The sequence below is a fragment of the Mixophyes fleayi genome, chromosome 1 (genome assembly GCF_038048845.1).
Source record: "Mixophyes fleayi isolate aMixFle1 chromosome 1, aMixFle1.hap1, whole genome shotgun sequence".
NCBI classification, from domain to species: Eukaryota; Metazoa; Chordata; class Amphibia; order Anura; family Limnodynastidae; genus Mixophyes; species Mixophyes fleayi.
The window spans coordinates 150,270,081-150,283,136 of NC_134402.1; the positions used below are offsets into that span (position 1 = coordinate 150,270,081).

Below are 13,056 nucleotides of genomic sequence, written 5' to 3' on the forward strand. Positions count from 1 at the left end.
GGAAGACAAGGGTCAAAGTTCAAGGCTAGGGTCAAGTATTTATAGTATCTGAAGTTTCACTTGGCAAAGTAAGGCTTGAAGAAGGTTTCATAGGTTTCTATGAAGTATTTTGGGGGAAACCTTAAGACTTGCTCATATATTTGTCATATTACGAAAAAAGGACTGATAGAAGGAAGCTGTTGTGTGTATGTTCTGAGGAATGTGATAGACACACATACATTGTACATGTTCAGCAGGTTGAAATACTTTAATATTGAAGTGTATTAATAGAGGCTGCTTAAATGGAGTACATCTCAAGACAAGCCATGATCCATATGTTTTATACGTTGGCATGCAAAGTGCTCATTTACCACTAGCCTAAATATGAACACGTTGCCTAAGCTAGAATATGTGGATTGAAAAGGAAAGGTCTCCAGAATTATGGGCACAACCATAAACAGATGAAGACAAAGAGTTATATTGAGAAATACTGATGGAAGATGGAACGGATTAGAAAAGAACCTACTTCTCTTCATTCTTCTTAGCATGCAGTAACAGATGCAGAAAATAGTGGTCAACTGTATCAAAAGGTACAGAAAGTTCAAGGAGCATAAACACTGAGCTGATACCTTAGGACAGCAATGTATAAGTTAGTAGTATCTTTAAAAAAAATCAGATTCTTAGGAAAGTGCAGTGTAAAAGCTCAAAACCATCCAACTATTTATGGCAAATGACAAAAAGGTTTCTAAACTCTTCTACAATACATTTTATGCACCACTGTTGCAGTAGATACAGGAATTCATATATCTCACAGGATCAATTCAAAACCCATATGGCCAGGTTTGGATATTATTGATTTATGCATTTTCAAGGACAGTGTTAATTCAGAAAATGTGTTTTTTTATGACCTTCCTATTTTCCGATCCCATTTGTCAACACTGTTCACTTCACAGTGTCTTTGAATGTTGATTTTTTTTAATCACATTCACCTTTTGCTTATAAATGAAACTGTGACCTTGGGCCCAGCACTCTATTTCTCCTTGCCTCAGTTAATAAATATTAGATGCTACTTGAAGAAAGGATTTATTTTACCTATTTCCTCTTACAATATTGCAATCTCCAGAACATGTCAGGAATTAAACTTATTTAAGAAAAAAATATTGAAGGTATGAGTTGCATATAGTAATAACACATTTCCTGAAATTGCCTCTGAAAGCAGAAAAATGCAAAATATAGTGACCAAAAATAGAATTCTATTTTTTTTCATTTGTTTTTTGTTCCTTAATTCATAATATTATCTTTCATACCCTCATTCACCTTAACTTCAGTCATAAGTAGGATTTTCAGATTCTGAGTTAAGGATTTTAGTAAGAGTAACGTTTGGATGAATAAAGATTCCCATGTGGTTATCACTTCCAGAAGCTAATTTGGAGCTATACTATTAAAGATAGTATTTATAATTTATGACCTCCTTAATTTTAATAGGCAAATTACAGATTTCATTTGATACTCATAGACATTATTGAATAGGAAGATTCGATACTTGGAAGAATTCTAAAATGTGGGTTCATTGCATTCACAGTCTATATCTATAATAGTTCTTTTTACATACTTCTGTTTTTCAGCTAAAGGTCAGTTTACATAGTGTCTTGTGCACTATGCATTTACTAAATAGAATGACTTGATTCTCCTTCCACCCAGGAAGAGCATGAAATATTATTGCTCGCTTTATATTTATGCAGAATAGAATATCTCTTCTTTTAAGTGCAAATGTTCAATGTAAAATGTCCTTTAGTTTAAATATGAGAGGTCATTTTTGTACTGTATTTGTGATTCTGTGTCTGAAATCTAAATATTATTAGATTAACAATACGTTATTCCACCACCTTATGTATCAATTGTTCTATTGCCCTTTTAAATTCTAAGCTCATTTGGGCAGCACCATCTTTTTGGTGTCATTGTACGGTGTTTATTTGTATATTTTATCAATGTATAATGCTACGTAATATGTTGTCACTTTATAAATAAAGGCTAATAATAATGTTATTAATGATGATGATGATAATTATAATGTGATAATTATTATCTAAGAATAGGTGATGTGCAATAATACTTTGTGTGTTCACTTTTAGACTAGATATTTGTAAAGGAGCACAGTAACTAATAATAGTAGTGAAATTTGGGAAAGGGAGTTTATGGAAACTTCCAATTAGTATTTAATGAAGCAATTAGTTAGAGGTTAATTAGATATACGCTGGGGATTCATTTTTATTTTTTTTCGGTTGTTCCAGATTCAACATATAGAAAAGCATCAAAGTCTTCTAATAAACCAGGTAGCAGTTCCAAAAGTACAAATTAATATATTAATATCCACAACATGGTGAGTGCTGCCAGAGTTGTCACTGTTGGTCACCATGGAGTAGGCAGGACCTCCGGCCACTGATGCATCCATATTTGTCACAAACAATGCTGCACACATAATCTTAAAGTAAATTTTGGCTGATTCCTGGCATAATACTGTAAGTAAAAAAAAAGAAAAAAAAGCCTTTTTCACATTAGAGTACTTTTTAAGTCATGGTCACACTCTAAAATTCTAGAATGTGCTAAAAATGAGACAATTGTCCATGTTCACAATCAGGGCCACCATCAGGGGGGTACAGATGGTACAGCTGTAAGGGGCCCGGACAGACTAGGACAGACTAGGAGGCCCGGGTAGACCTCTCCATCTGTCCGGGCCCCCTAGTTTGTCTGGGTCTCCTAGTCTGACTTCCGTGACTCTCCTCTCTCCGCGATGCAGCGGTTATCAGTTACTGATAGTTACCGGTAGCGCTCCCAGCCATAACACATTGCATAGTCCCCATTGCACTTACAGCACTGTTAGCAACACTGCATATGTGACAGTGGCGCTGTTTAAGAGGTTATTCAATATTATATGTCAGGAATATGTTTGTCATTGTGTTACCACTGCTATTTGTGCGGGGCTTTTATGTTTTTGCTTTAATGAGTGAGACCCAGCTCCAGTACAATATTATCATCATTTATATATATAATCTAGAGATGTTCATTGACCCCCGTGTTTTGGTTTTGGTTTTAGTTTTGGATCTGGATTAAGTTTGTGTTTTGGTTTTGGTTTTGGCTTTGGCAAAACTGCCATCATGTGTTTTGGTTTTGGGTCTGTATTTTTTAGAAAAATAGCTAAAAAATGCTTAACTCACATAATTTTGCTCTTTTTTGCTCCTACAATATTATTAACCTCAATAACACTAATTTACAGTAATTTCCAGTCAATTTTGACCATCTCCCAGGTCACAATATTATTTTCATCCACTTTCGGACAAAGACTGCAGCGACCTGGCTGGATGCTAAATGATAGAGCAACGAAACAAACACACAGCAGTTCATAGCACATCTGGAAACATTGCCACACAGCAGTGGCAGAAAAGAAAAGTGGTGCAAGATGGAATTGTACTTGGGACCTCCCACCCACCCTTATGTAAGATATTGAAAAGGACATGTACAGTTTAACAAAACAAACACTCCAGCGACAAGGAGTGGCTGAAGTTCTTGGTTTGTTTGGGCCCCCACAAAATAAGCTACCAATTTCTTAGCTGCCTTAAGCCCAACAGTACTGTCAATGAAATCTACATTATTAAACCATGTCTGCTCGTGCTGCATCTTCAATCCTTCTCCTTTCTGGATACCTCCCTCTCATCCCTGAAGAACTTCCAAACTTATGTAGACACAGGAATGGATATTACAACTGGAGTGGCATTATATCTGCTTCAGACAGACTGTGACACGGAATATGTGGGCAGCATGGAATCCGTCATATTGGAATACGATGCATTGAACAGAGATCTAAACCACTATATAGACGCAGTTGAGGAGACCGTACTAAAGTTAAAACGTGACCCACCGGATAAGATCCCGTATTTAAGAGAGCTGTACATGAGAAATAGACTGCGCTTCAGAAGAATAATACAGAGAAGGCCCTGAGGCAGGACAATAAATATGTCCAGTTTAAAAAACAGCTAAGAGACCTGAGAAAACAAATGAGTGTGTCATATGCCCCTGCAGACAAAGATTTGGAAGATGAAGACGAGGAGATCGCTGTCACCCAGAGCACTACTATAACACAGTTGGAGATGGTGAACCCAATGAAAAACAAAGTATGTGGTCACACGTACGAGAGAGAAGCAATTGAAAGGATGATTGAAAGCAAACTTCAGAAGGGTAAGTCTGCCAGTTGTTCAAAAATTGGCTGAATCACTCTGACGTGAGCATATCCGATTTTGTTCCAGACAATGCACTAAAAAGAGCCATAGACATTGACAGCAAAAAGCAAGGTCCTCACTGAGCTTAGTATCAGCCCCAATCCCAAAAAATATTAAAATATAGCTAGGTACCTTTGGGGTAAAGTGCAGATTACAAACTTTTTGTGCAATACTGATGAAACAGCAGTAAAGTGAAAGGTTAATAAACCAAGTACTTCAGCGACAAGGAGTGCCACTTTTGTAGCTGAAGAGCTTAGATGGCTTGGGCCCCCACAAAACAAGTTAACAATGTTCTTAAGGCACCTAAGCTAACAGTGCTGTTAATGAACTCTACTGTGGCAAGCTGTTGTTGTCATCATCCTCAGCCTCATCCTCACCCTCATCAATGTGTACATTATCCTCACATATTATTAATTCATTACTACTGGAATTTACCATTACAGAAGTCTCTGTACTTTGATGAAATTGTCAGGAAAGGCCTTCCTCGTGGAAATTGTAGTTCATTTTGATGAACATCATCTTTTCCACATTTTGAGGAACCTTGATAGCCTCCTACACCGATCGCTGACAAGGTTCCCGGCTGTGCTGAAAACTCTTTCTGAGTAAACACTGGAGAGTAGGCAGCTTACGTAGTGCAAAGCGAGTTGGTACAAGGGTCTCCAAATTCCCTTTTTTTCTTCCCAGCATATAAAGGGACTGTCTGATGTGTCTATTTCTATGCTGTCGTTAAAATAATCCTTCACCATCCTTTGGATGTTGATAGTAGTATCTGGTTGAGCTACGGCAGAGGTATCACGCTTTTTGGTCAATTCTTTTAGACCAGACAAGATGTCAAAATATTGTGCTGAGTCATCTGCATCATCCCTGTATCTCTTGGGAAAGCTAAGTTTTTCCTAGCAGCAGTTGAGTGAGAAACTTAAGGAGGAGATGCCGTCCTGTCACGTAACACTTGAGCTGTCATCTTGCTCACCAGGAGCTCCTTGCATCTTTTCAGATCTGTGTCAGTTGGAAAAAAAAGAGAAGACATAGCTCTTGAACCTAGGGTCAAGCATAGTCGCCAAAATGTAGTGATCCGATTTCCAGATTTTGATAACTCTTGGATCCTGGCGAAGCAAATAAAGTACTTGATCTTCAAGTCCAACATACTTAGCATAATTTCCTTATTTCATCTCCTCCTTCAGTTTCTCAAGCTGCTTTTCCAAAAGTCTAAATAAGGGAATCACTTGGCTTAAGCTAGCAGTGTCTGAACTCACTTCACAGGTGACTACTTCGAGTGGTTTCAGCACCTTGCACAACATAGAAAGTATTTTCCACTGTGCTTGAGTAAAATATATCCCCCTTCCTTTCCCAATGTCAATGCTTGTGGAGTAGGTGTGGATGGCTTTTCGCTGTTCCTCCATCCGCAGAAGCATATACAGGGTGGAATTCCACCTGGTCACCACCTCTTGCCTCAGTTGGTTATGAATTTTGGTAACGGGGACACAAGACCTCAATTAACTGTCTAAAACCAGATGCATTAATAGTGGATATTGGACGCATATCTAATACTGGCATAGTCGCCATGGCATCTGTGATCCGCTTTGCGACTGGGTGACAGCTTTCTTACTTGCTTCCTCTTGCTAAGGAGTGTTTAACAGTCAATTGTTGTAAACTACTAGTTGTCTTCTTCTTGGTCTTCTTTTGGGATGAAGATTCACCTCCAGCAGCAGCAGCAGTAGGACTAACGCTCAAGAATTCTTCTGAGGAATCCTCTATAGTGGAGGAGTATTCTAGCCTTAGCAACTTGGATGCAGGACTAGCCCCGATCTCTACTGAGAATATTGATGAGGAAGGTGTTTTGGGTGTAGATTGCAGATGCCGGGATCTACCTGAGAGAAGGGACTTGGCTGATGATGGACTGAACTTGCGAGATCCGACGATGCAAACATGACGTTTTGCCTCGTTTTTACTTCCAAGGGCATGCGAAAGTACCAGGCCGGCGAAGTTTGGGTGGGCTCGGTTCTCAGGCTCGGTTCTCAGAGAACCGAGCCTGAGCATCTCTAATATAATTATATGCAGCACTTTAAAGAAAAAAATATAATTACTAATTATTTTTTGATAATTAAAACTTTAAAAATTGTATTATTTATATAGCATTGTTTCCTCAAAAGGACGACATATTTTTGCAGAAGTGAGGCAACTATCTTGGAAGCAATCATTAACATCAGTCCCTGCCTCAATGGTGCAATTCATTAACTAACACAAATATACACCTACACACACACACACACACACACACACACACACACACACACATTCTAGGGTACATTTTTCAGTAGTCTATTAACTATACCACTATGTTTCTGGAATGTGGGAGGAAACAGAACTCTATGGGGAAGCTCACGCAAGCACGGGGAGAACATATAAGCTCCATACAAATAGTGCCCTGGTTGAAATCAAACTCTGCAAGATAGCAATGCTAACTACTGTGCTATCACATTGACCCAATATATGATACATGATACAATTGTAGTCCCAGCCCAAGCTCTGTGAATGAGGAATGCTAGGGACAAATTCAATTTTGCGTGATGTGCTGACTCATGTACTATCTGCACCGTATGTCAGGGGAGCAATTCAATTCAGGGACCCATGATTTTCCTTGTGCCTTAAATTATGCTCATTTTTACTTACTGGAGCAAAAATGAGCCAGACTTAAATTGTTCCAGTGGCATTTGGTTCTGATAATACATGAGTGAGTCACTTCGCTCCCCCATATATGCAGTGATGGTATTTTCTCAGCAATTAATAATAATGGTGGTGTAACTATTTAAGCAACATTTGTAACATTCTGTAAAGGGAACTTGTTATTGGTACATTTCAAACACTGCCCCACACAACTTGTAAAAATATATAAACAGAGAAGAAGAACATGGGCAGCATAGTGAACTGAAAAGTAAATCATATTGCATCTTTTCCAGTGATATCAAGCTGGGATAACCAGATGAAGCCTTGGCTAGTCACAGCTTCCTGACAGTATTAGGCCAAGAGCACACAGGCATTTGATTACTGCTTTTACGCCTCCATGACCGCAGCAGTCAATATTCAGGATCACTGATACTTAGGTAAAATGGATGTTCAGTACACATGGGTTTTTATAGAGGATAAATCAAAAACACAGCGGGTCTGATTCATCAACAAATGCAAAACGAACATAAAGTGCGTTTTTAAAAAAACCAAAAAAAAAACCTCACATACATCGGGTATACACACTTCCGTAGTCAACAAGGAGTGTTTCTGGAGATACATCTGTAGATAAATACGAATCTAGGTCTGCTCTGGTCTAACAGCCAAGGCACTGCAGGATATGTCCAATACATATGTAGAATATCAAGTCATAAAAGAACGCAGAGAAAAAAAAAATAATTATGTCACCTGTTAATAATTTAGTCATTAAAGACTAAACATTAAAAATTAAACAAAAATTTTATTACCCCACCCCATACAATACATTTATTAGGATGTTCATGTCTACTGTATATAAAAACATTTCTACAGTTGCTCCTGATTGAAAACACATGTTCCAGGATGCATACACAGTCTAGTAATCAGCACTTACACCAGACCTGTAGCTGGTGCAAGTGTTACGACTAAAAATCATATACCTTTGAGATGCTCAAAGCTTGAATCTGACGCAGCCGGGTGCGCTGCTTGAGCTTGGCACACCCTTACTGTCCCCTCCCCGTTCTGTCCCTGAAATCATATGCTGAAGTAAGGGTCCTTTGCTCTCCAAGATGAATTGGATGTTTCTGCGTTCTGTGGCGTGTGGGCCGGTTCTGGGCATGCGCAGAGTAATTGTGCACATTATACGGAGCAAATCACCATTTATACTCCTTAATGAATCAAGCCCAGCATGTATGATTTTATGTCACTATTGTTCCAATGTCCGTTTTCTTAAAAACATCTGTACGCTGAAGATTTTTATTACTTAGGGATCAATGATCTTGAAGATCGGCTGCAAAAGTGCTGTTTTCATGGAAGACTAAGTACAGTGGTCTAAAGCTGGAGCAATCATATCTGTGTTCCTAAGTCCTTATTTATATTAAATAGCGGTAATGGTAATGAATAATTACATTTAGCATTGAAATTATTTAAGTAATGCAGTGTTTGGATTATGAATTTTGCCTATTATTGCTTTTTATTGTGCTATTATTTCCAGCTCTAACTTACCTTGAACAGTAGTTCACCAATTAACCCATTCCATGAACCATCCTCCTGAGGACTTCCATACTTATGATCTGGAGCAATATATATTTCATATTTAAATCCCAAATAATTTGATAAGGCATCGAGGACATCAATAGAAAATCCTTGGTATTTCTTTGGCTTTCCCAATACATTTTCTAATACCATCACAAATGGTTCTTCCTGTAGAGAGCAAACAGAAAAAAATTAGTTTATTATTATTATTATTATTATTATTCATAAGAGATATCAATGTTTATAATAGATGAGTTCTGATGTCATCACTTCAGTGTTCATTGGGAAATCTTGTGTTATTAGGATTCCTGTGACTTGTATGAAGCACTTGGCATACAGCCTTCTGCTTTTATATGTTCATGGGACTCCTCAGTGACTTCTAATATCCATGTAATTTACTGTAGATGTGTGTGTTATCACATGGTTTTTATCCCATGAATTATTATTATTAATTTGTTTGTTGGATGAAAGAGGAGAAAAGGAGCAGAATAAAAGGAGCAGAATAAAAATACAAATATAAATATTAAGCATTTATGCTGGCTTTATTATATCACACATTTACAACTTTAATTATATATCATAAGTATGCAATATAGGCCATAAAGATTTGACAATCATGTACATTTTAGAGAAAAAGACTACATTTATCCACTAAAAAGTGGAGAGAGCAAATGTACTAACTGGGTGGCAATCCATGTCAAGCAACAATATTTGAAAGATCAAAATGAACTATTGTACGCTATGCAGATCATCAAACTACTCTAGGTCATTTTGTAAACATCGAGTATTATTGAGCTCCTGAATTCAGTAAGGTTTCTGGGAAAGGTAGCAAGGGGCAAATTGCTTCCCATACATAGTGGTCTATATAGAGGGCTGTGCAGAGCTATGTAAGTTACTCATTGGTTCACAGCAATTACACAGGAACCAGTCGCTATTAGTGACAATCTGGTTCCTCTACACTTGCAGTAGCCAAATGGTCACCAAATATATCTGTATGGCCTGGTGTGTGAATGCATTGTCCAGCAGGATATACAGTTACATACTGCTGCATTGCAAATATAACCGTTATGTTACAATGTATGTGATTTTATGGGGGGAATTCAATTCCCCCCGAAGTACCGCCGCGCTAAAACTATTACTGTTATTATGGTAATAGTGCAGGTTAATATTACCGCAATAACGGTAATATCTATACCGCGGCAGTACTTCGGGGGGAATTGAATTCCCCCATATGCATGATATTTTGTTTATGACATAATGTTCATGCTAAGTATTTGAGTCTGCTGTACTATTCACTATGATTGCCAAGCACCATAAATACATTTTTCTTTCCTATACCCAGGGGCGGGCTGGCCCGGGGGGCAGCGCCCCCTCCGGGCTGCTCAATTTTACTGGTGTTAGGGCCGGGGGGTAGGCCAGTCGGCCGCCCCCCCGGATGCATTATAGTCTATTTTCACAGGCGGCTGCATCACAATATACGTGATACGGCCGCCTCAGCGCACAGGCGGCCGCATCACGTGACACATCAATGACGCGGCCGCATCGCGTGTCACGTGATGCGGCCTCCTGTGCGCCCCCCGGGCTGACATCTGCCAGCCCGCGCCTGCCTATACCAATCATGCAAAGTATTCACTGTTACAAATGTGCTGCAATCCATGATATGGATGTCATACTAAATATGCTCTTTTTCAATAAAACATACAAGTATTATCCTTTTTTTCCCAGCAGAAATGTCTTACTTCCCATTGGTAATACCTTAGCCTCCATTTCTGACTATCCTTCTCATTCTGACCCTCCTCCTCAGAGATATAATGGGAGGTAATAATAACAGTGCCCCTCACCAACTCCTGTTTGTAAGATGAAGTTGCTGTTTAATAAATGCTTTATTGCATGCACTGTTTAGGAGAACTGCTACACCTAATAGGAGATCTGGTTTATTTTTAAGTTAATCAAATTGTTAAAGAATCAATGTGTGTGTAGGTGACAATAGATCTAGTATGATCAGATAATCAGAATAGGTTCATACAAAAAGATCTGATTGAAGCTAATTGAAGAGTGTGTATTATAATCATACAAACTCTCCAAGATTCCTACACTGTGCATGCAGTGGAAATGTACTTCTCTCTGCCAGATCAAAATTGAAATGTTCATAAATCAATTGTTATTATTTTGGTTTATAGAAAGATGTAAAATAATGGTATATAAAGTGATTGTATTTCAATGTGTGTGCTTCGCTACCGTATGGATGTGATTTTACAGAAGATCAATTGTTTGACCAAAAACAAAAGCAAATAAAAATGATGAGAGTATGGTACTCTAGTATGTGCAACTTGGCAACATTTTCCTATGTTTAAAACTCTTTGACCAAGGACTAGAGCATACTGATATTTGTTGCTTCTATTCTGATACAAGAAAAATAATAATATCAATAATTGCCACTTAATTCTCAACACACTGGTGCATAATATTACAGCTATAATTTAATGGAACAGGAATTTAAGCAATTTAGTGCTGAAAGAGTAGGGGTGCGCATGTCCCCCAATAGCTCTTAGTATATATATATATATATATATATATATATATATATATATATATATATATATATATAAAAATATATATTATTATATTATTACTATTTTTATATCTTATTATATATTATACATTATTATGTTTCTTGGCAACTGAGAAAAAATTGCCTAATTATCTACTCTACTATCATAACAAAGAAAAACTGTTTTAATTAAAGGTAAAAAAAAAACCTTTGTTTATCCAATCAGATAACTACAGACAATAGTTTATCTACATAATGCTGAGAACGAAGCAGCTGGCCGGCAGAGAGTCTTTTAGAAAGTGATGTAGCCTATGTTCAATAAAACTAAAACAAAGTAACCTGTTTTAATTAACAGAGTTCTTCAGTAGGAGACTATTTGTTTTTATTTGTAATTGATAGACATATGAATAGTCACAGTGTTGAATACAGACATGCAAGATTCGAGTAAAATGACCATGTTTAATAGCCATCTGGAATCTATATATTTGTGGATTGAATAAAGAAGGAAACAGGTCCTTGGAGGGAGTTTAAACAGAATGGAATATATGAATATATTTTCTAGATATATAAAAATTAGATAAACCAGTTACAGACTTACATTTCTTTTTTATTAGAAGTCTGGTAAATTTCTTGTCAATTCATGACCCAAACTCTAAAAAGATTCAGCTTCACTTGTGATTTCCTCACAAGAATACTAGCACTATACTCCTCTCCGGCGGCCAGAATTCTGATAACTGGCTTTACATCATCCATAGTAAAATTATGTAATGGTACAAGACAGGGATGCCCACACTCAACCTTGCAGAGGCAAAACAAGCAAACTGTGGGCCTCGGTGCAGTGAAGCGTGGAGGAGGGAACCGGGGCCTACAGCTCACTAGTTCTGACCCTCTGCATCTGACGTGCAACTAGACCCCTTTATCTCCATGGGCTCCACATTTGCTGCACCAATGGTAGTTCTGCTACTGTCCCCTTGATATTGGCATTGATAATAGAGCCCCTGGAGGCCAGGATATGAGCTTCCCAGGATATTTAAAGAGTGAAGGTTGGGGACTCCAACTACAAGATGGTCCCTATAAGCTGTCCCTTTTTGCAGACAATATTCTCTTACCCTCACACAACCACGTGTTATACTTCCTAAATTGTAAAAAATCATTGAATATTATGGCAGAGTCTCGGGATATAAAATATCTTGGAATTTCTATTAGTTAATGTTACAAAACTCTCTACAACTCTCTCTGCAAGAAGACAAAAGACATTGGGCTAGATTTACTAAGCAGCGGGTTTGAAAAAGTGGGGATGTTGCCTATAGCAACCAATCAGATTCTAGCTTTCATTTATTTAGTACCTTCTACAAAATAACAGCTAGAATCTGATTGGTTGCTATAGGCAACATCCCCACTTTTTCAAACCCGCAGCTTAGTAAATCTAGCCCATTGTCTCTTAGAAACCTTTGAATATCCTTCCCAAGTTATTATACTACTTTCAGACCCTCCCAATAGCTATCCCACTTTCGTCGTTTACTGAGATACAGCAGGTGTTCGCCAAATTTATATGGAATGGGAAGCCTCCAAGAGGTAATCAGTCAATTCTCAAGAAAATAATTATTGCAGGGGTAAGAGGGTTAACTGACATCAGTCTTTACTATTTGGCTACCCATCAAGCACAAATAGGTGCGACATATGCTCCCCTTGGCACTTTTAAAATCTTTGTCTCTTAATTCTCTTTCCTCCCTGTGGGAACTTCCTAGAGCATGTAAGCATGTTAAAAATATATGCTTCTGCCAACACTTAGTTCTGCTTTGAAAGTATAGGACACATACTGTACTCTTCCAAATTCAGACTTTCCACCGCAATCTCCCTGATTACACCCATATGGGATAACCCCAAATTCCCTCCAGGTCAGCCATCTGGGTTGTCTAGATGTTGCTCAAGCATGGGTATCCCTTGTCTAGCTCACCTTATTCATAATTCTCACTTTGCCCTATTGGAAGTTAGACAACACAAATTCCCCTTGCT

The 13,056-nt window shown here is 38.0% G+C and overlaps 1 protein-coding gene across 2 annotated transcripts in view; it reads right to left on the bottom strand.

Annotated features, from left to right (window-relative positions):
- Window positions 1-13,056, bottom strand: part of GRID2 (glutamate ionotropic receptor delta type subunit 2) — a 959,624-nt gene that overhangs the window by 231,429 nt on the left and 715,139 nt on the right. For both annotated transcript variants that reach the window (XM_075201703.1, XM_075201712.1), the window contains exon 10: window positions 8,460-8,657. In XM_075201703.1, coding sequence (XP_075057804.1) covers window positions 8,460-8,657 — 198 coding nt within the window. The remainder of the gene's footprint in view (window positions 1-8,459; window positions 8,658-13,056) is intronic.